The 24066-nt window shown below is 39.6% G+C and overlaps 1 protein-coding gene across 4 annotated transcripts in view; it reads left to right on the plus strand.

Moving 5' to 3' along the window:
* ADAM23 (ADAM metallopeptidase domain 23) overlaps positions 1 to 4313 on the plus strand; it is a 187541-nt gene extending 183228 nt beyond the window's left edge. For all 4 annotated transcript variants that reach the window (XM_038585540.1, XM_038585538.1, XM_038585537.1 and 1 more), the window contains one exon: positions 627 to 4313. In XM_038585540.1, the coding sequence (XP_038441468.1) occupies positions 627 to 675 (49 nt within the window). In that variant the 3' untranslated portion in view covers positions 676 to 4313. The remainder of the gene's footprint in view (positions 1 to 626) is intronic.
* The last annotated feature ends 19753 nt before the right edge of the window (positions 4314 to 24066 follow it).

Below are 24066 nucleotides of genomic sequence, written 5' to 3' on the forward strand. Positions count from 1 at the left end.
GCTTACTGCTGCATTTGCTTAACTAACCCGAGCCTGTGTCCATTCTCCTTTGAGTGTACTGTCTTACTGTGCACTCTGGTTTTCAACTGCTTGGATATGAAGAATGCTTGTTCCATGGTGAGGTAAGAGCTCACACACCCAAGGCAGCAAGATAACTGAGTAGAACAAGGCTCTTTGCCCTCTTGGCAAAGGCCAACTGACTGATACAGAATTCTCAAGTCCTGGAAGGAAGCAGCAAGGAGCCCTTCAGAGTTTTGCGTAGTTCCCCTAATAGCCCTCCAGAATGTAGGAAGAGCCCTTCCTGTCATGTTCATCTGGTTAAAATTAGCCGTATCATTTACTGCTGAAATAAGAGACAAATTGGGCTGCGGAGGCTTCCAGTGATTTAAAATGAGCAACTCGAAGCTCCTTTTGGTCTTACAAATGGATGTACTCTAGTGGAGATGTTGTAAAGACATTCAAAAGCATGAGCTGTTCTGTGTTGCCAGTTATTTTGGGAAGTCTGCCTCTGTGTGAGTTGATTACTTTGCTCTGGAACTAGCGTTGTTGTCATTATCATCACCCTCCTCTCCTCGCGATCTGATTAATATTGTGGATTTTTCCCTCCCTGCCTGCATCTCTGGAAGAAATGTCAAGAAGAGGAGGTTCGACCCCACTCAGCAAGGCCCCATCTGACTCCGCGGCACTGGGTGAGCGGTGCCTCGTGCTGTTGGATCCTGGGTGTGACATACTCACAGCACTGTTGCCGGAAGTGTTGAGTCTGTAACCAAGACCACTGGGTCATAATGACCACAGAGCTGAAGTTGGGGGATGGGGATGGGCTAAAAGGAAACTGTCCTTCTGGGAAATAATTTCAAAGAACCCCTCTCACCACCTGTCAATAAAAGGGGATAAAAGACAATATTATAAAAGAACTATTTCAGAATCTTTTTTTTTTCTAACTAAAGGAAGAAGGAACAATAACAAAAAATGAAGTGCAATAAAAGAACCATTAAAAAATAGCAAATGATTTTTTTTCTTTCCTCAGCCTGCTGGCACTTAATATCTTCTAAATGATTTGGCATGATTTTTTTTTCTTTTCCTACCAATGACACACTCCAGTGGCATGAAGATCTAATTTTCGAAAGGGTAAAATCTGCATGGCATATATACAACAAGCAGCTAGCAAGCCAATCTGCAGCAAAACTTGCAACTGAATTCCTAAGGTGAGGATGAGCGGTGAACACATGGAGGCTGCCTGGCCCTCATCCCCGAGTCTAGACCGGGCCACGAGAGACTCCACGGACCCCTGCTCTCCTTGAGTCACTTTCCCATTGTGTGTTTTCCTGGACCAAGCATCCTTTGGAAATGGGAACTGGAATTTGAACAATGATGCTATTGTATAGTTCTTTTATAAATGTAAATATGGAAATAAGAGATTTTGACACATCATTTTCACTTGTCTGTACTGAAATATTTTTCTTGTAAAGGTTATCTGTAGATTTGAGTTTATTGTTTGCTCCCCATCTTTTGGGTTCTTTTTGCTGTTTTTTCTCTCTCTCTCTCTTCTCTGGTAACATGTTGTTCAGTGATTTGGGGGCTTGCTTAAAAAAGACAGATGTAGCCACAGATGCAGGGAGTTTGGACACAAAACAGGTGCAATTTAAAAAGGAAATACCTGAATGAAATGCTTAAAACCAAAAATAAGCAAAAGTGGGGGGGTGGGGGTGGGCCTGGTGGGATACAAACAACTAAATAACCCATATTAAAAACACAAAAATTATGTAAATGCAAATATATGTACTAACAAGTCTAAAAATTTTTTGATGTTATTATAAATGTATGTATATAATGTAAGAAAGTAGACACCCTCTCGAATTAATCACAGAAGTGCCAAGCTCATGATTTTGGTTTTTGGTTTTGACAGTTTTCTTTCCCTGTCTTCAATGTGAAAGGAGGATAAACTTAAAGCCTTAAATTAAAAAAAAAAATAACTTTTAAATGTTAAAAACTTGGGGAAAAAGTTAAGCTTTCCATTTTATTTGTATCTATTATTGTCAACATTTCGTTCATGTTTCATCTTCCTGCCTCAAAATACATTTGGTAGAACCCCACTGGCAAACCGGTAATGGACACCGAGGCAGCAGTTGCCTTCTTGCGAGTGTTGCCTTCGTAGGCTTTAAGTCTGTGTGTTGTGTTTCCAACAAATCTCGTTGGTCCCACAGTGTGGTGTGTGGAATGTTCTAGATTGTGATGGGATTCTACTGTTCACAAAATCATGATCTTCTCTTGCCTTCAGGCAGATGTGCAGATGTAATCTGGGTTCCCAAGTCCCTTCGAGTTTCCTTCACTGGCATCGATTTCTTCTTCCATTTATGATCAAGATAGCTTCCATTCAAGTGTTAAGTATATACATTAATAAATTTGGTCCTGACTTGGTTTTGAATGTAGAACCTAGTACGTGAGTCCTTCAGTGAGCACCCATTTATAGAGAGGAGCTTTCCCGAAGGCCCCCAGAAAGCCCACACTTCTCCAACATCCTCTTTTCAGGAACAGGACACGCAATCCTGCTGTTCACCTCATGACCATCAAATGAGTTGCTAGATTTAGCTTTAGGTCCCTTTTCAGCAAGAGTCATGACACCAGTCTCACAATTTTTGCTTTGATTTTGGAAAGGATTATGTGCTAAAACTGTACTGCTTAAAACCGTGAGGTTATTTCCAGGTGTATTTAATCATGGAAGTATCACAATCATAGAGCAGAAACCTCAATTTCGCTATGCCCCAGTAGATCATAACCTAACCTCTTAATCTTGTTACTGCTTTCTGAGTACTAGGTGCTACCCAGGTCTGCAGTCTTTCTCCAGAACTAGCTGTATCTTTATATTGGAAAAACAGGGCTATCTACAGGGTTTATCAGCCTTATTCTTGGCTCCATAAGACACAGGTTGTATCCCTTCGCCTAGTGGTGATGGTTCTTTCAACCCAAAGGAAACTCAGATTACTTGGCATCTCTTCCTATCACTGTATTGTTTATGTCCTTGTTGCTGGATCCTACTCACTAGGGGATTCCAAGCTGTTACTGAGTACACCATATACATTTCACTGCTCTTCCAGAGGCACCACGGTGACTTAACAAAAACAAAACCATGATGGTTACAAAACAAGTTAAATCTCTATTATTAACTTTTGAGCATTTCACAAACAACATTGTAAGTGTGCGATGTTATGTTTTAAATCAGACCACAGTGGTCCCCAAATATGTACATAATGGCAAATGTCAGTGTAACTTTTTGTTACACTGGCAGTTTCATAGGTAACCAGACCTATGTTCCAATGTTAAATTATCTGTGTGTATATGTAAAATACACAAGCTTTAAGCCATGTGTGTATGAATAGGAAAGAAAGGTAATGCAACCATACCAACCGTAAACAATGGATTATAATTATTGTTGGTGGTATTGGGTTATGTCGTTTCGAACTCTTTGCTGTATTTTCTCTTGCACATGCCATTCATTTGCTGATTTTCATGGTGAGAATAGTCCTTTTTATTAATTTGAGCTCATACAAGCGTATCACCGTCCTAATGTTACCCAACAAGAGTTAGCGTTAAGTGATGACGAGTTCCCATTTCATCCGCTATTCTTTGCTGCATTAATTAACGACACCTGGATGAGGAGGTGTGCGCTAACTTCATTGCTCACCTGGGACACTGCATGAGCCCACTGAATTAGTGCTACTCCTATTAGCTAAATGAGCAGTACACATAGGTGCATGTTATGAAACATGAATCACATAGAGCCGTGGAGTTTTACCAAGTAGTATGTTTTTTTTTTTGTTTTCATTTTTGTTTTTACTATGCAAAGATGGGAAATGCACAAACTTTTCAAAGACTCTAGTGTCCGAAGAACTTTACAAACAATACTTGAACCTTTCTTTAAAGTCATCCCATCATATTTTACAGTCATTGTCGCTTCCACTGTTAATTTTCATCTTCAAATGGTTTGTAATTTTTTAAGCGTACAACCTGAAGTTTTGTTTGAAGTTAATAAATTCATTCATAATCTCGTTGGCTGCCTAGGAATGGAGATTCAGTAGTCATTGTATGCACTGTATGCGTCAAGTGTGTATAAAATCTTTGTTAACATAGAATGTTGTCACTTTAAACTTTGATCATTTTTCTCAGGCCCCCTTTTTTGTGTTATCTTGTGTTGTTGATTAAATGGCCATGTGCCTGATTTCAAGAGTTTTAGCACGGGCTTCTCAATCAAAGGCTCACTGAAAATTTAAGCAGTCAATGGAACAAAATAAAATCTCTGATGAATGATAAACATATTCCTGATTAGAATTCAGTTTCATTGAATTTATTGAATGTATTCTTATAAATCGGGGTGGGGGGAATCCACCTTAGGATCATATCATTATCAATTCTTTTTTCTTTAGTATCTCTTTCCTGAATCTAAAGGGGATGGCTAGTAATAATATCCACACTTTTGACCTGGTACCGAATTTGCAATCAAGCTCTAAAGAAAATAGAAGTATTTGGTTTTATTGAAAACATTCAAAGGAAGGTATTTTGTCACACCTCACATGGAATTGGTCACCAAATAATATTCCTTCTCTACAAATATCTTTTGGTCTGTGTCCTCCATCCTTGGTTTGGCCTCAGCAGACACAGATAACTCACATACATCTGCCACACTGACAGGGAGAGAGGCTGATCTGAGCACATCCTTCCTCTGTGAAAAGTTTGCAGGGGTTCCTCGTCACCTATAGAATGAGGTTCAAACTTAATAGTGTGACTGAAACTTCAGCCTGCCTCGCATAGCCTCAACTTTATTTTTCCAGCCATCAGCGGCTTAGCCTCTCAATCCTCTTCCTTAAGATCCCCCTCCAAGAACCTCTTCTACCCAAGTTGAATCATCTCATGGAAATTTTATGTCTGTTCACCATAACTCATTTGTTTCTATGTCATTTCACTTAATGAAAGGAATATAGAAATATTTTAAAATAACACAAATATCATACTTTAAACCAGAAAGCATGTAGAGTATCATTTAAGTTTGATTTAAGTTTGATTCATTTAAGTTTAAAATGAATTACCTGATTTTTTTATGTTTCCCTTTTAATATGTTTCCTTTAAGTCATTCCATTTTTGAGGTTGATATTGAGATGGGTTCCATCCATGCTACCTTGGTTACTGACTGAGAAAGGTGGTCTGAAGCCAGAAAGTCCCTAGACACACAACAGCAGCCCTTGAGTTAAAACTTTGATATGAATAATTAAGTAGAAAATCCATGTGCTCACAATGGAATTTTTTTTAAGGTTTTATTTATTTGAGAGAGCATGAGCAGGGGGGGAGGGGCAGGCAGAAGGAGAGGGAGAAGCAGACAACATGAGCGAAGAGCCCAACAACATGAGGCTCCATCCCAGGACCCCGGGATCATGACCTGAGCAGAAGGCAGATGCTTAACCAACTGAGCCACCCAGGTGCCCCTCACAATGGAATTCTTAAGTCACTTTTGAAATTTAAGATAGGCATCCCTTAGGTTAATGTGCAAGGGACTTCTGTTTATCAATTTACTCATTCAACGAATATTTATTAAGCCTCTATACAAGGAGCTCCTTGTGGAAGTTGAACAAAATGAAATTCTTGATCTAAAGTTGCTCACAATTTATCAGAGAGATACACCCAATAAATGTGACAGCCAACATCATGAATGGGAGAGATAAGTGATGGGGGGTAGGTGGGAGAGAGATACAGGAAGGCTTCCCAAAAGAAGTGAGTTTTGAACCATCTCGAGAGATGACAAGACTACACTAGTCTAATAAAGTGGGAAGCAGTCTCAAGGCACAGGAAGCAATGTGCCAAGACCCAGGAAGAGCTGCTCAGACCTTTGGTTAAGGAATGTGGAGTATCCATGTTTCCTTCCATTCTTTCTCCTCTCTCCTTCCTTCTTTTCCTTCTACCTTTCACAAACACTTGAGCTATAAAAACCCTACCCTGTTGTGCCAGGTCTCAGGGACACAGCGATGAGCTCTTGATCTTGGAAATAAGATACAACATGTAAATGCAATGTGATAAGTGCTCTCGCAGACATAAGTATTCCATACTTTAGAGGAAGAGAAGAGGGAGACTTCTGCTCTCCTGGAGATCAGAAAGAGCTCCACAGGGAAGGGGGCAGTTGAGAAAAAAAGCTGTGCCATTGGACCTAATGCCGCGATAACTAACTGCTGTTACCCAGGACTCATCTGGGTTGGTCAAAGTACACTCATAAATACTTTGAAGATGAACAGCCTGTAATGTTGTATCTAACTTTCAGATATCTGAACTCTTTTAGATTGTGTGGGGATTATGATTATAAGACCCTCCACCAGAACCTTGTGTTCCTTAAATACTTTTCCACTGATGTGTCCATCCTGGCTCAGTCTTAAGTGTTTGGGGCTGTCAGTAATGACAACGAGGGCTTTTTGACCTGACCTATGAACGTCTAGTATTTTCTTCCCATAAAGATCCCTGGCTAATTTCAGTCGGGAGTGAGGGGGTAGGTAAAGTAAACGCTTTTTTAAAAAAAATAAATTTATTTTTTATTGGTGTTCAATTTGCCAACATATAGAATAACACCCAGTGCTCATCCCATCAAGTGCCCCCCTCAGTGCCCGTCACCCAGTCACCCCCACCCCACACCCACCTCTCTTTCTACCACCCCTAGTTCATTTCCCAGATTTAGGAGTCAAAAATGAGTGAGAAATATCAGAAAGGGAGACAGAACATGAGAGACTCCTAACTCTGAGAAAAGTAAATGCTTTTTAAGCATCATTTAGTAAGTCCTTCAATTAATGAAAGGTCAAAATCATTTTCCAAGTGGAATTGCACTTCCAGTCTACTAAAGTTGATGCTGATCTGTCTTTTATGCCTTGGAGAAAGTTACCATCCCTTGAGCTTTTCTGAAACCTGTTAGCAGGTCTGGCCTCTTGACTAGAACAAGTTCTTGGCCACGGACATGACTTCTGGAGAGAAAGCAAATGCCATGATCCCTCATTACCTGAAAATAGTTGTCCTGCTGGGATCTGCCCATGCTCCTTTGGCAGCTGATTGGTACACACACACTTGCCCTGGTGTGGCTGTAAAGACTGCACTTGTGACCCCACAGAGTCCACCCTTATGAAAACATTTATCTGACTGTGATGATCATTGAAAGCCAAATTAGCTGAGTAAATCGATTGGTCCTACAAAAACAAGGCAAAACAAAGCAACGCAAAACAAAACAAAACAAAACAAAAAATCTTCATCCTGACCGATCAGGAGTATTTCAAGGGTTCTTCAGATCTCTTTGGAGCTTTAAATAGCTTCCTGTCGTCAGGGGGTAAATGAGCTTGCAGCAGAGCTCCTTGCTTCTTCAGGCCCAGGCTTCAAGATGAAGACACAAAGAGGTAACTTGAGTTCGGAATAATACCAGAGATGCCTCTAGTCTGCAGCAACAGACACAGCATTATGGGGCCTTTGTAAATCTCATAGAGATAGCGAATGACTGTATGAAATAGGTTTTCCTGTGTAGGTGAAATGGCTATAAAACAAGGATGGCACATTACCAAAATGAGCAGAACAGTGTAGTATAGGAGACAAGAGGGGAGGGGAAACTGAGCTGGGTGGGACAGCACACAACCAGCCAATTGTGTGGCTCCAGCCACACAGCTGGAGCTCAGCTCCAGCCAATTGTCCTTAGGTGGAAAATTGGTTCCTTTATTGCCCTTTCCATTTATTTTTCCAGAGGAACCAGAAATCCAGATTTGTATACAAAATTTCCTATTTTTTTAATGGTGTAGCTAATTCATATTTTAAAAACAACAAGTGGGGGCAGCCCCGGTGGCGCAGCGGTTTAGCGCCGCCTTCAGCCCAGGGTGTGATCCTGGAGACCCTGGATCGAGTCCCATGTCGGGCTCCCTGCATGTAGCCTGCTTCTCCCTCTGCCTGTGTCTCTGCCTCTCTCTCTCTCTGCATCTCTATGAATAAATAAATAAATAATCTTAAAAAAAAAAAAAACAAGTGGGTCAAGGTGGGGCAGACAGAACTCTTGGCCCCTAGTATGTAACTTCATAATGTATGTAATGTATACATTAGTAAGACATTTTCATGTGTGGCCCCCTGAAATTAATAGCTCCAGTGAGGACACAGACGGGCCTTGCTCCCAGTCAGGGATGCGGGTTCCCAAGTGAAGAGTCAGGCAGGTGCTCACATGAGTTGCATTTACAACATTGACTTCCTGTTGTTTTGTGTGGATGAGGCACAGCCACCTGAAAGGAGCCTGCTCAAAGGCGCTTCCTTTGGGTGGTGTTTTGTGTGCTAGGCTTATTCAGATGTGCTGGTTTTGTGAGCAAGAACTGCTAATGCATTGGCAAATAGGCTTTGCTTCAATGCTCATTACTCAGTGGTCCATGAGGCTTTGTCTCAGTGCTTGCTAAGGCAGCTTTGTGGCTGCCTGGATCCTAAGCCACGTGTGCCATCTGTTAGAGAGAGTGCAGTGGTCGATCGATTATGGATGTCTGCTACCCAGCAACCAGAAGTACCTGACTAGAGCCATACAAATCTTAAGACAGTCTTTCAGTCTTTGACTCTTCAAAACCAATTGGATATGAGGGTGAATCAGCCAACCCAGCTAATCCAGAGGTTCTATGTAATTTTCCAAATCCAGAGAAATAAGAAAAAGATTTTTGAGTAAAGACATTCAGAAGCTGAAAAATTCAGCAGGAAGGAAAAACTTAAATTTGTTTGAGTCATTATGAAAATCTACATGTCTATTGGGCAGAAAAATTGGAAAACAAAAATTTAGAGAAAATTAAAATAACTGTAATCTAATCAGCAAGATATAACCCCCATCAATATTTTTGTTGATTTCTTCAATCTTTCTTTTGTTTGCTCTCACCACTACAGAATCAGTCCACAAAGATAGGCAACAAGTGGGTCTCTCTGAGGATCTCTCTTTCGTTCTCCTGCTCATGTGCGCATGTGCGCATGCACTGTATACCATGTTCTGTGTTCTCATGGCTCCAGAAAAGGATGAGAAAGTCACATTATTAGGGCAAAGTAGTACTTTCTAACCTCTTGGACTTGGCTCAGCCTGTTTCTTCTGCTGGAAAGACTTCTCCTTCCTGCTACAGCCCCAGTCAAATTCCTATGCACCCCTTGGTGCCACCCCAAATATTACTTTCCTCATGAAGTCTTTCCCGGTCCTTCCACTGCTTTCTAGGTATGCACAAAGATGGGCGTTCCAGTTAGTGATGGATCTGGAATGAAACCCTAGGCTCTTTAAGCTTTAGAGTCTGTGGTCTGACACATCATTTTATTGCCCCTCATCTATCCCCATTTTATAGTTTAAAAAACCCCTCAACGTTGAAGCAATTTAACCCCTTCCTTAAGATCACCATTCTAATTAGTGGCAGGGCCAGACTCAGGACACAGGCAGTCCAGTTCTGGATCTTTTTTTTGAACCCAGGAGAGATTAGAATATAGCACTTATAACACAAGAAAATGAGCGGGAGGGTGTTAACAGTAGATCCTTAGAGAGAATCCCTTGCTGCCTACCTTTGTGTTCCTCACTGCCACCACTGGGGGACAGGGAGTGTCCCAATTCAGAGAACATGTTTGGTAAAATGTTCCCTTTCTAAATGTAAATGTTGGCTTTTTGTTAAAATGAGAATGGGAGAGAGATGGGATAGCCACAGGACTGAAGGAAAAGCCTGAAAATTTATTCCTCTGGCACAGCACCTAAGGGGGAATATGTAAACCAATTTCAAGTATGTGTAAGGCATTGAGTGGAAGAAGAAAGGGGATTTTTCTGTTACCTGTGATGAGTAAAACAATTTTCTGCTACAAACCTGGTGAGTGAGATTACAGGAATGCCACATTCAATCCTCTATGAAAAATAACTCCATTGAGTCAACGAGTAATATGAACATCTACTAATAAAAGAACTTTGGCTAATATGGTGGATCAGGAATTATGAGACTCAGATGTTGCTCTGCAGGATGTCACAGTTTAGTAGAGGCGCTGAGAAATAAGGAAAGAATGACCATTTATGATGAAAGTGTCACACTAAGTAAAGGAAATACAGCTAAACTATGGAAGATCAGCAGAGGAAAATGCTACTTCCTGTCACAGAGGTGAAGGAAGGAGGTCAACAAACATCTCAGGGTAAGGTAACATTTGAAGTGGTATCGGAACAATTGGTGCACTATGGACATATGGAAATGGGGAGGAAAGTGTTACAGCTTGAGTTAGAGAGGATGTATAACGTCAGTTAAAATAAAGAAGATCAGGAACGCCTGGGTGGCTCAGTGGTTGAGCATCTGCCCTCTGCTCAGGGCGTGATCCCAGAGTCCTGTGATGAAGTCCAGCATCTGGGTCCCTACGGGAGCCTGCGTCACCCTCTGCCTGTGTCTCTGCCTCTCTCTCAGTGTCTCTTGTGAATAATAAATAAAATCTTTTGAAAAATAACAAAGGCCAAAATACCAGTGGTTTAAAAAAGATGGAAGTTTTAATTTTTTCTTCCATGAACAGTCCACAGCTGGTATGGGAACTCCACATATCATCTATCTTCCTGCTGTGAAATCCTTAGTACACAGCTTCTGCTCCATGGGACAAATTCTCTGTGCAGGGTCCACCACCCTGCCCACCTTCCAGGAAGCAGGAATCAAGACGGAGATGTGGAAGGACTGCCAGTTCCTCTGGATACCAAACTGGTAGTTGCATATATCACTTTTTATCATCAGCACTGGTTAGAACTTAGTCACATAGTCACACCTAGTTGCAAAGGAGATTAGAGAATGTAACAGGTGGGGCATATTATTACTAAAGAAACAGGTTAGAGAGGAACAGGGAAAGACAGCAAGCAGTTTGCCGTGGAGCTTATAGGAAAGTGACCATGGGGAATCAATTGTGAGGGTGGATGGGAATCCCTGGGTGGGTACATGATGCACTGCTTGGATCTACTTTGAGGAATGAGGGGAGTAGAAAGGATGTATTCCTTTGTCTGCTGGGAGTGCCACCAGAAGATGGGCATCAGTTGTTGGCCCTTTTGGGGTTTGCCTCTACTGAAGAAAATTGCCCTTGTTGAAATGGGCCGCATCCAGTGGTGGATCAATGTGGGATTATCAAGGCCCAGTCCTCAGGTTCCAACTCAGGACAGCTCTCAGGGCCAGACCAGCTCCAAAACCTCCTCCTCTATTTCCCTGCAAGGAAACTCATCTCTTCTGCCCAATCTTACTTCCTTCCCTCCCTAGTAAACAGCTTGTCCCTGTTCTCTGCCTCAGAGTCTGTGTCCCAGGGAACCTCATCTGGAACATTCACCAAACAGCTTGGCTTCATCAGAGCATAGAGTATAAAGAAAGCAAGGGAATGAGGAATGACCTGTAGCCTTGGGTTTTCCAAATTTATAGATTCTGAGCTGTAGTGTGTGGACTTGATTCTTCAGGCAGTTGAAAGCAGTTTCTGAGGATCAGACTAACGGAAGCTGTCTGGCAGTAGGATATAAGATGGATGGTGGGTAAGAGCTCCAGGAGGTGGTATCCAACCTTAGGTTAGGATGCTAGGCCCATACCACAGATCCAGGATAATGAGGAATTGAAATAGGGCTCTGGCAAGGCAAACAGGAGTGGAAGGGACAGATCACACAGGCAGGATCAACAGAAGTGGGCATCTGCTTGTGGGAAGCAAGAGGTGAAAGGTAAAAAAGACAGAGGCCAGGTCTGATACCTAGTAGTTGGGATGATGTGGACAGCCTGGAGGAAATCCTGATTTAGGGGTCAAAGATGTATCCCATTGTGGATCTATTGGATTTGAGGGGCCTGACAGAAATTAGGTGAAGATGTCCAGAATGTTATTGAAATGAAGATATAGAACATGTTGGAGGGGTTAGGATGGAAATATTTACTGGAGAACCATCTTTAGATGTCATATTTTAAGCCATAAAACTAGAGGCAAATTCTTGAAGAGGTACCACAGAAAGGGAGAGAGAGTGAGGGAGACAAACAGCTGATGAGACTAGGAGAAAATAAATGTAGCAGAAGAAGATTACTTCCATGAGATTGGCACTATGTACTAGTGCCAATGATATTAATTGGCAGTGGAACTGAATTCTCTTGATCCCAAGGACAGAACTTAGCAAAAAAGGGTGAATCCAGTCTTCCTGCTGTCGCCATGATTCCAACCAATATGAAATCAATAATGGCTTTCCATAAAGGGCAACATTCCACTTCCCCAAGCCCTGGGAGCTTCACTAGGATATATTTTAATTTTTTTTTTTAGGAAAACTGAGATGTCCAAACTTGAAGACGCCTTTGACAGTATCTCTGTGTAGCAAAAGAAGGGATTTTAAAAAATCCTTTTATTTCCATTACTATAACTGTAATTACACTTTCTTTAGCCCAAAACTGAAATTATGAACATTTGGCATTCCAGGAACAAGAGATGAGAATGACACTCCTTTACTTATTAGAAGCCAAATATTGATTTATCCGCAGAGTAGTTTTTATTAATAACACCATGGTGGCTCTCCACAGAAAAGTATTACTCCTGGGCCACAATGATTTAAGTGCAGACAAGTGGTATAAGGTGGATCACAACAAAGTTGGTAATTGTTCTTGAGTCTCCCAATTACATTCGAAGTACCGCACAACACAACGGAGAGGTAAGATGCTTAAGACATTTTATCAGGCATTTTGAGAAATGTGATTTGAACAAAAGAAATAAAAGAAGGCAATCCAAGTAGAGAGTCATGGTTACAGGTAATCAAAATGGTTCTGTATCTCATTGAGTTCTCAGAAAGTTGTATAACCTCTCCTTTCCTGGTGGTGTATTGCCTGGGGGCACATTTCATTAGCTATGGCTACAAAAGAAGTAATAAATTTTTCTTTATTAAAGTTAAAAAAAACTCTGAGTAGGCCTTGTACTCAAATATTTATATGAGACCAAACACTCAGATGAAAGGAGGAAAAATGTAGTCAATTCAGTCCATTTTGGCTTTGTTCTCGGGATATATATGTACCGAGTAGGGTAGCTGTCCATATAAAATAAAAAGCCTTTTGCTTTTTACAGATGAATGAATTACAGATGAATGTCCCTGGAAGAAGTCCTTTGACTATCAAAGTTTGTACAATTTCCAGTTAGTTACCCGGAAAGGCAAGCAATTCATATATCCACATTTCACATATCACTTATATTAGTGGACTATTACAAATATTTTATAACATAGATCATCTCTTTGTTTGGCTGACTTTCTCTTTGTTTGGCTATAACATAGATCATCTCTTTGTTTGGCAAAACCTTATTCTGAAGGTTAAATAGCTCTGAAATTAGTTTGGTTGGAACACTTTGTGTATATTTATTTTTATTATAGTAAAAGAGAAAGATAAATTTTGAATTCCTTGCGCAAAAAGTGATCGATATCTAAAACTGAGTTCCTTGCACAAAATGTGACTGATGGCTAAAAATATTGTTGACGTCTTGCTTTTGAAACAAGATTTTTTTCCCATCAGAGGAAAATTAAAGCCTGGACGCACCCCTAACAGAACAGTCCTAACCCCTCATAATATTCTTCTCCACCATCTAGATTTTATGAGAGCCTAAGAATGCCTCTGCTTCCCTATTCAGCATGAGAGAGGCTATTCTATAGGATGTGTTATGGGGCTACCTAACTCTTGTTCTGGAAACCATTTTAGGAAAAGGGAGAAGTGTGGTGTCAGCAATCTACTGAGATCATGGTTCTGGACAGAAAATGGTTGAACTATGGTGATTTAGAAATGAGGTGAGTCATATTTGTAAGTATGACTTTTCAAAAATGGCCAGAGAGACGGAGCATGAATCTATTAGCATATCACCATGGCTTTAACTTTATTTGTTGTTTCAATTTCCTCCTCTATTTTATTGTATTTTTATGTCTGAAACATTTACATCTGAGGCAGATAAAGAAGAGGTTCAGTAGTCTTTATTTTAGGGGAGAGGGACAGAGGGAAGAGGAGAAAAAGAATCTTAAGCAGGCTCTACCCCCAGCGCAGAGTCTGCCTTGGGGCCAGATCTCACAGCCCTGAGATCATGACCTGAGCTGAAATCAAGAGGCGGACCGTGTTACCCCTGCGCCCCAGTTCAATAGTGTTTACCAACACTATAACCAGCAGCTCACCAGAGTGTTTCAAAAACTGCCAGGCATTTGAGGAGATGTTTAATACAGATGCCTCTGATATGTAGGTTGTTGCCTGCCTGACATCTTTCTGGTCTTGAAGTAGATCAATGCAATAGTTGTTTGATAGATCTTCTGGAAAATTCTCTTACTCATGTCACCTAGTTAGCAAGAGGTATTGAATTTTAAAAAAAAAGCTCAAGAAATTTGTTCCAAAAACAAATTTTTCAGCTGGAGACGACAAACCATTTAGACATCAAATGTAGGGGCACCTGTGTGGCTCAGGTCATGATCCCGGGGTCCTGGGATCAGGTCCCACATCTGGCTCCCCGCAGGGAGCCTGCTTCTCGCTCTGCCTATGTCTCTGCCTCTCTCTGTGTGTTTCTTATGAATATATAAATGAAATCTTTAAAAGAAAAAAAAATATCAAATGTAGGTATCATGTTTGAGAGCAGAGGTGGTCAATTTTCTGATAGCAACTCTGGATCAGGTTTACAAATTGAAAATAATCACAAACATATACACAAGAATTGGTAAATTTCTTACTAAGATTTAATTAATGCCTTGGCTGATGTCACACTTTTGTTAGAGTTTAGAAGTTTTCTGCATAAGTACTAGTTCAAAACCATGTATTAGGGCCCCCCAGGTGGCTCAACGGTTTAGCGCTGCCTTCAGCCCAGGGCATGATCCTGGAGACCTGGGATCGAGTCCCACGTCGGGCTCCCTGCATGGAGCCTTCTTCTCCCTCTGCCTGTCTCTGCCTCTCTCTCTCTGTGTCTTCCATGAATAAATAAATAAAATCTTAAAAAAAATGACCATGTATTAATGGGTGTCGCAAGGTGTCAGTTAGGTATGAAACTTCATCTGAATAGGGAATCCTAAGTTGGGATGAATGTAGGCATACATACAAACATCTATATATACATATATATTTGAATATGTAACATGCTTTTCCAAATCTGTGCCTATATAAATTATGCATAAATTTAAATTCCCTTAGAATATAACCCTCAGATATGTCAGAGGCATAGGGCCTGTTAAAAAAAAACTTACTCTTCTTCAGGAGCTGCTGATCATTAAAGAAGGGGTGGCTTTCCTATCATATGCAAGGTTTCCCAGGAAGAGGTAGGGGAAGGGTTAAAAAGAAGCCTGACTCAGGGTGGCTGGCTGGTGAAGAGGCATATGCTCTCCACATATCTCAATAGGTTTCAGTAGTTTCACATATGTGTACCTAATGACACTTGAATTTGGTTGATACTAGTCAATTTTACAAACATAAGGGCTGTCATTTTGTTCTAATGAGTACCAAATACAATCTCAAAGCTTCCAAGGATTGAAGATCTTAAAAATTAAAAGGACTGAAGTCACTTGTGTATTAAAGCCATGTTTTTTTCCTCAATATCTACGATAATACTTGATTTTATTTCCTTCATTTCATGCTTGCTCTTAAATTATCTTGTTTATTTGTTTACTTAATTTTGTTTGCTCCAGTAGAATTGAATTTCCACAAAAGCAAAGATTCTGCTTATCCTGTTCATTGATATATGATATATGTCCGCCATGCCCATAACAGTGAATGGCACCTGTGTGTGTGTGTGTGTGTGTGTGTGTGTGTGTATAATATTGGACAAGTGACTTGCTTTTGTTTGGGCATATGTGTTAGTATATTTTAATACCTTGTACTTTGCCTCATCTACTGTGTTCTCCATTAGCTTCTGGATTTATGAGTGGTTTAAAGCATAGCTTGATGCCCTCTCATTGCACCCAGTAGAGAACATGCTTTGAAACAGCAAGTATGTGGTCATCTCAGCAAATTCCTTTCTGCTCAGGAAGATGCTGTGGATGGACCCTCACATTTCACTGTCCTGACCTCACTCAGAGAAGGAGCACAGGGATGGGACTGGTGGTCAAAGAGAATAGAATGTGGTCATTCCAAGAGGGACTAAATTTGAAGGCAGGGTGTGATGTTTCTGGTTTCCCACCTTGTTTTACTAGCACTGGTTAAATGACTAGGTGTTCTAAAAGAAGACATCCTAAATAACCAAGAAATTCTATTTTTGGTTAATGAAGTTTTACTTCATTTGTTTTATATGAGGAAGAAAGAACAATAGCTTAATAGGGTCTGTATCTTAAAGACCTTCCTTAGCTGATGTGGACTTAAATTTTTTTTTAATTGAAATAGAAATAATCAGAACCAATTCTTGATATACTCTGACAGTAACTAACACTGTGTGAAACTCATCCATCTTGTTCATTGAACTCCTCCTTCCTAATGTAATTACTACTTTGATTCCTATGATAGTAATTTCATTGCCATTTGAAACACATAGTCATATTATTTTACATATTCTTAATAAATCTGCCGTTTGGTTTTAGTTGTCTTAACTTTATAAAAAGGGTACTGACATTTTGTATATAACCTTTTGGGACTTATGTTGTCCTTCTCAATATTATATTTATAAAACCATCCATGGTGTTCCAACTAGATGTACTTCATTCATCTTAACTACTGTGAAGTAGTCTATTGAGTGAATATACTACAATTTATTCCCTACTCTTTGGACATTTGAGTTGTTTCTGGGTACTTGCTGTATGAATAGTGTCTCCTGTGAACATTCTTATACATATTTATTAGTGTACAAGTGTAAGCTTTTCTCTGGTGTTTACATTGAGAAGTGTACACTTCTCAGAGGCTATAGAAATGCTCAACTCCTTTCTACAATGATTATACCACTTCTAATTCTTAATTTCAATAATTTTCTAAACTCCAGGATTTCTAGACATTTATTTAATCAGTGGATTTTTGCCACAAGTCATAGGTAAAAACTGATAAAGCAAAAAAAGAATTTTGGGATTATCTAATTGGACCCATATAATTTACAGAAAACGTTAATGCATGGGACAATTGAAATGCTTCTCTCAGAGTCCTAGAAGCAAGGGGCTCTCAGATACATCCCCAAGTAGTTTATGCAACCATCACTGCATTCTTATTAGCATCTTCTATTTCTCAAATTTGAAATGTTTGGTGAATAATAATAAAACTTCCATTTTTAAGATAAGGAAGTTAAGACCTAAGAAAATAAAAGATAAGCAGCAAAAGATAACCCAATTTAGAGTTAAGGTTGCATAGTTTTCCATTCGTTCATGTTGCCTTGTAGGGCTGACTTTGTTGATTGCTTCCCCAAAAGCTGTTCCAAACTCCCTGGACAAAGTACTTTACCCCCTTCCACTGGAGCTCTTTCTTCTAGACTTACCTGCCTCTACAAATGACCGTGTGACCTAAGTGTAGCCCATGAATTTAAGTCTAAGTCCATTGATGAGGGTTTTAAAAATGTTTTCATTTTCTTGATTAAAAATTAACAGAGGTGGCTGAGTTGGAACAATCCTTCTACCGACTTCCTGCCTTGAATGTAGATGTGAATCCTGGAGCTGTGGTGGCTCAGCTGAGAGTCCCAGGAAAAGTTAAGGGAAACAGAAATGTAGGGCCTGATATTTTTGGCCACTAAACTAATATCAGCACCCACATGTCTCCAGACTTCTTATTAGGTAAGAAAAAAAAAATCCCTTTTTATTTAAGCTGGTATAGTCAGGTTTTCTGTTACTTGTAGTTAAATGCATTTCTAGCTAATACAACATGTTACAAAAATGATCTCAAACTAGATTTAGAATGTTTCTCATTTTCCAATGGTTAAAAATTAAAATCTTGTCATTGAATTGGAGATGTTTTTTTTTCCCTCAGGGAAAATGATTTTGTACTTTAATGCCTAGCATATACTTTTAGATTATAGTCTTTCAATTGAAAACTTCATTTCAGAGGATGTATTCATAATCATATCAAAGTAATAACTCCATTCAGCAAAAGCATGATAAAAAATGTGGGCACTGAAGAGAGGGAAAAAAACTAAATTGGCTGATTGACATTTTAATTTCTTTGTCCAGGCATTAGAAAGAAATGCAAAGTTGATTAATGACATTCACTACTCCAGTCTCAGGTCCAAACTGAGACTATTCTCATAAATAAATTCAACCCACATTGATTAAGAAGTTATTATGTGTGTATTGGGCTCTGAAGCTGAGAGTAAGTAGTCAGACATGAATTCCATTCTGAAGGAATGATTGGGTAGGAGTAGGAAGGTGAGGAGAACCAGATAAGCATGTATATCAGTTAAAGTACAGTAAGCACATAATGAAAGTATGAATAAAATTGTGGCAGAATAAAGTATGAAAATACCTGGTGTGGGGAAAAACTAACTCCCATAGAGATGCATGAGTCCGGGAAAAGTTCCTCATCCTACGTGCCCTGTTCATACACCGTGAAAGTAAGATGTTTTATGCCTTCAACCTACAGGTCTATGTCCTTATTTGAACTTTTCACAGATGTTTTCTTCTTGGCAAAAATCCATGATTATCACGGGACCCCCAACTTTCTGCCTGTGAACCCCTGTACTCCTCCTAAATGTGTTGAATAGAGTTTGTACATTGTTCTTGTTGTGGTTGTTACTCTATCATAATTGGAGCCTTAGAAGAAGAAACTTACTATCACTAAAATCTTAGACCTTTATCATTGTTACTTTGGTAGATAAACCAAATTGAAAACAAATCCCTGGTATTGTAGTCTCCTTTGGAAATGAGTAACTCAAAAGACAGAACTTAAAATGGTCACTTTTGAATGACTGGGGTTATTGCAAGAGATAAACTACTCTTGACAAAGCCATAAGAATCCCTATTGGCTTTGCAACCTACTGGAAAGAATGGGCAGGGGATAAAGGATCTTAAGAAGTTCCTTCAAAAAGGAACAAAACAAATAAACAAACAAAAAACCCCACCACCTATGATCACAACCACAGTATCTTTACTTGTATAAGTAGGAAAAACATGAATGAACTATTCCTGTATCCCTGAGTAATTTTCCTCTTCTGCACATTTTAGAATCAGTGTCCAATATCATCTGACTACTTCACTACAATGTGTCCTCATGAATTTGATGACACTTAAAGAATGACTCATCCACTTACCCCAATGAGCATTCCAGGAAATTGTCCTTGTTTATTGCCATCTTCAAATTATGGAAAGGCATAAAAGAATGAGAGAAAGTAATTATTTTTACTATCTGATCCTAAATGTTAAAGAAGCACCCAATTCTTAAAGGCTGTCCCCATAATTTGCAAATTAATGCACTGCTGAAGATGCAAACTATCTATATAACTGCTCTGGAATTTCATTAAAATTAATCGGAAGTCCCTTTTAATGTCTTTGAGAATTGCTTCAAGTAGCAAAAAAATCAGGAAATCTACCCATGGGGCACATTCAGCTAATTGCGATTTACTTCTCAACTAGTCATTCTTTTGCCCTAGGCTGCAACTGCATAAAACTGAAACAACTCTTTGGATGACAAATGCCGGTCAAACCAGTTTTTTGGCATCATGTAATTTTAAATGACCCATTGGTTTCTTGAATACTTTTAACAAGTTAGAATGATGATGTGAGAGATGATTAAAGAAGTAGCTAGCTTATTAAAATGATTCTCTAAGTTGGACCTTCCATATGCTCCCTCCCAGTTGGTACCAGGGAGCAAATACAAGAACAAGGATAGACTATACAGTGAAGAGAATAGAGAGTGGCAGGTAGTACCTGTGTTTATACAAGCACACTATTTAGGACAAATAAAAGACAATGAATTAAGCTAAGTTTTGAAACACCATGTTCTAACTCTCACCAGCTTTGTCACCCAAGGAAAATCTCTTAACAGCAAATAGGGAAAGAGGAGAATAAAATATGTTTCCCTTAGAGTCACATGTAACCAAGTATATGAAAATAGTGTTTTGTAAAATATAATTACTCACTAGAAGTTGGCATTTTGGGGAGAGTTTAGTCTATGGAAATGAAGCCACAAAGGTGAGATATCAAACTAAATATTTTTATATGTTAAACAGAGTATAAAGTGTTTTATGCAAATGATTTGGTGGCATAAATTACCTAAATTCAAGAATTAGTCTGCTGTTTTTCTCTTGCAATTATTAAGCTGATTGTAAGGTTCAGATAAAAGACATATATTTCTTCCCAAGAATATCTCCAGATTTCTCTGTTAACGGAGGAATACTAAATATGCCTTACAACAGAGTATGTAGTCATTAAGATCTTCTAAATAAAAATATTCAGTAAGATGACTAAGTTTCAAGTGCAAGGTAGTAAATTGTGTTTATGAGAAATGTTTCATCAGGACATTACTTCCAGGGTGGACCCAAAGGTAAAACCTTCCTGTCCCAAGTAATTATATTTTTTAAAAACGTGTATGAATAAGCACTAGCTAGACTTTTAAAAATATATATTTTAATAGTGTTTATTCCCATTGGCAAGAGCTGTCGTAGGCCATCTCATTGGGATGGCAGTGTCACACACCCTCAGCTCACCCTCAGCTCACCCTCACCCCTCACAAATAGGGGTGACCATTTCAGTTCATTATTTTCAGCTCATTACAGTGGTTTCTATATTCACTCCACTTCAGCCACTCATTTCAGTGACTGTGCTCAGAATTCAGAGCTGTTCCACCTCTAAAATATAAAACATAAATGTCCCTCTCCCTGACTAGAACCTTCCTTCTTTATTCATCTCACATTTGCTCTTTTTCCTCCCTCACTGAGACTTCCAATTTCCTCTACTTCCTTCTAGTCTCTCCTCCTCCACCCCAGCCTCTTCTCTTTTTCTAATTTGCTTTTATGACTTTGAGTTTTTCACATCCTTCTTCATCAGTAGTTACTCAACAAAACTCTAACATTCAATCAATGTAATAATGACCATTTTTTTCTCCTACCTTCAGTTGGATGAACACTGCAGGCGAAAAGTAATAAGTAGCATTTTTCAAGTACTTGCTACGTGCAGTCCCATTCTAAGTATTTTCCATGTATGATCTCATTTTACTTACACTAGCCATAAGAGAGATTTTTGCCCATTAAAAGCAGGAAAACTGTTTCACAGAGGTCAAGTTGCCCAAAACATTACATCAAATCAAAGATGCAGTCAATATCCCATTATTTCAAAAAAGCAAAAGAAAATGCTGTAATTCTAACTGCAAGGTGCTATCAGCTGATAGATACATTCTGATTTCAGTGGTGTTAAGTGTGAAAAAAATGCATCTAAGATTCAATGAAATATGGCAAGTGAGAAAGATATGGTGTAAACCCAGGCAGTTTGGATACAGAGCATAATAATCTTCATTGTTAAGTTATTTTGTCTCGTAAAAACCAGACATGCTTGAAAAATGGTTTGTTACAAACTTATGGTCTCAAACTTTGCCTGGGCTTTTAGTACTTTCTTTAGTCTCTCTTTCTCTCTTATTTCCTCTCTTCTTGTCAATGATTATTCCAAAGTCTTTTCACTCTTCAGTTCCCTCCTTAACACCTCCCCTCAATCATTTCTTGTGGCTGACTATGCATCTTACTTCATTAAGATGAGTGAGACCATCTCTCTCAACTCTTGCACCCCTTCCCATCATACTACCTACAGACATTCCTTATCCAGAGATAGCTCTCCTTCTTCCTTGCTCCTAGAACAAGCTATGCCCCCTTCTGTTAACCACTGTTTGTTTTTTTAATTCTCTCATTTCCCTCGTTTCTTGTTTCCTCTGAGATTCCTAGTCATCCTTCTCTCCCGAATTTCAACTTCTCCCTCTCTACTAGTTTCTTTCCCTCAGCCTGTGAATATGATAAAGATCCAATCCCTAACCTTCTGTTCCAATCTTTCTCCTTTTTCCTTCCTAAACTTCATAGAAAATGCGTCATAGGGGCGTCCACATTTCTTCCCTTTCCGTTTCTCCTCAGCCCACCACTTCCTCTGCCCCTCACCCAACACTCATTTGAAATTGTCTCCTAATGAGCAACTCAGCAGCCTCTTATTTTTCAGATCCAATGGAAAACTCTTTGTCTTCATTTTATTGACCCCTTTTCTGAATCTGTGTGATAGGGTTTATTTCTTCCTTCTTTGTGAAAATCTCAATTTCATTGATTTCTAAGGCACAAATTTCTAGTTCCTTTAACTCTGTTTCTTTTTTTTTTTTTAATTTTTATTTATTTATAGTAGTCACACAGAGAGAGAGAGAGAGGCAGAGACACAGGCAGAGGGAGAAGCAGGCTCCATGCACCGGGAGCCCGATGTGGGATTCGATCCCGGGTCTCCAGGATCGCGCCCTGGGCCAAAGGCAGGCGCTAAACCGCTGCGCCACCCAGGGATCCCTTTAACTCTGTTTCTTAATCGCTTAAGTGTTGGCACTTCTTAGTTTCTATCCTCTGGCTACTATTTTATCCACTTTACATACTTTCCTGTGAGAGTTACCTACAGGTCAACCTAAATCCCAAATCTAGACTTCTTTCCTAAATGTTGTATTTCAAGTGTTTATCATTAGTCCCCAGCTTTGCCTTGTCTATTCAGCATCTCCATTTGGATGATGTTCACCTCGAACTTGACATCTTGAAAACCAAACCCTTGATGTTTCTTTCTCACACTTATTTTTCAAGACATTTTTCCTCTTTTAGCTGATGGTAATTCCAAACTTCCAGTTGCTTAGCCCCCACAACTTGAAGTCATCTTCAATTTCTCTCTTTCTCTTATACTCTATATCCAGTCCATCAATAAGTCCCATTTTTTCTATCATCAAAATATATTCAGAATCCACTTACTTTCAGCGACTCAACTGCTACACCTTTCTTCAATTTGCCATATCTGATCTGAAGTTTTGTAGCAGCTCCCAACTATACTCCCTGCCTCGGCCCTGCCCTATGCAATCTATTCTCTATTGAGCAGTCAGGATGGGTCTCTGACCACCTCTCTGACCTCATTTCCTACCACTATACCCAGAAAATACTTCTTCCAACATACTTGTTTCATGCTTCCCATATACCCCACATGGAGAATTCATTCCCATGTGACTGTACAGGTCATTATTTCACATAAATAGTATTTACTCAATTTTTCCTCACCAGGAAGTGCTCCTCAGTAATCCATATAGAATAGCTGTTCTCCACATTCTTTTCCAATCTTGCTTTACTTTTTCATGATGATCTTTTGCTTCTTCTTATCATATCTGACCCATTACACATATACTTTTGGGGCACTTCAGAATGATAGACTCTCATTATTGACTCATATGGCAATATTTGTTTAATTAGCTACTTATGTGTGTTTGATATATAACTGTAAACTCAATGTTCAACACAGAAACTGGAAATACAAATCATTGTAAAAATATATAACTTTTAAAAAGATTTATCCACTTATTTTAGAAAGAGAGAGAGAGAGAGCAGGAGCAGGGGGAGGGGCAGAAGAAGAGGGTGGGAGAAAAAGAGGGTTGAAGCACTCTCCCTCTGAGCATGGAGCCCCAAGTGGGGCTTGGCCCCAGGATCTAAGACCACCACCTGAGCTTAAATCAAGGGTCCAACACTAGGGGCACCTGGGTGGCTCAGTTGGTTAAGTGCCAGACTCTTGGTTTCTGCTCAGATCATAGTCTCAGGGTCTTGAGATTGAGCCCCAAGTTGGCCATTTGGCTCTGTGCTGGGTTTGGGGTCTGCCTGGCATCTCCCTCTGCTCCTCCCCACATACCAGCTTGCTCATGCATACTTGTTCTCTCTCTCACTCAAAAATAAATAAAATCTTTTTTAAAAGGGGGGCCTGGGTGGCTCAGTGGTTAAGTGTCTGCCTTTGGCTCAGGTCATTGATCCTGGAGTCCTGGGATCGAGTCCCACAACAGGCTCATTGCAGGGAGCCTGCTTTTCCCTCTATGTCTCTGCCTCTCTGTCTGTGTCTCTCAGTAATAAATAAATGAAATCTTTTTAAAAAAATAAAATAAAATAAATAAAAAGAGGGGGAGAGAGAGAGAGAGCATGAGCAGAGGAGAGGGAGAAGCAGGCTAGCTGTTGAGCAGG

This window comes from Canis lupus, chromosome 37 (assembly GCF_011100685.1).
Source record: "Canis lupus familiaris isolate Mischka breed German Shepherd chromosome 37, alternate assembly UU_Cfam_GSD_1.0, whole genome shotgun sequence".
Classification (NCBI taxonomy): Eukaryota; Metazoa; Chordata; class Mammalia; order Carnivora; family Canidae; genus Canis; species Canis lupus.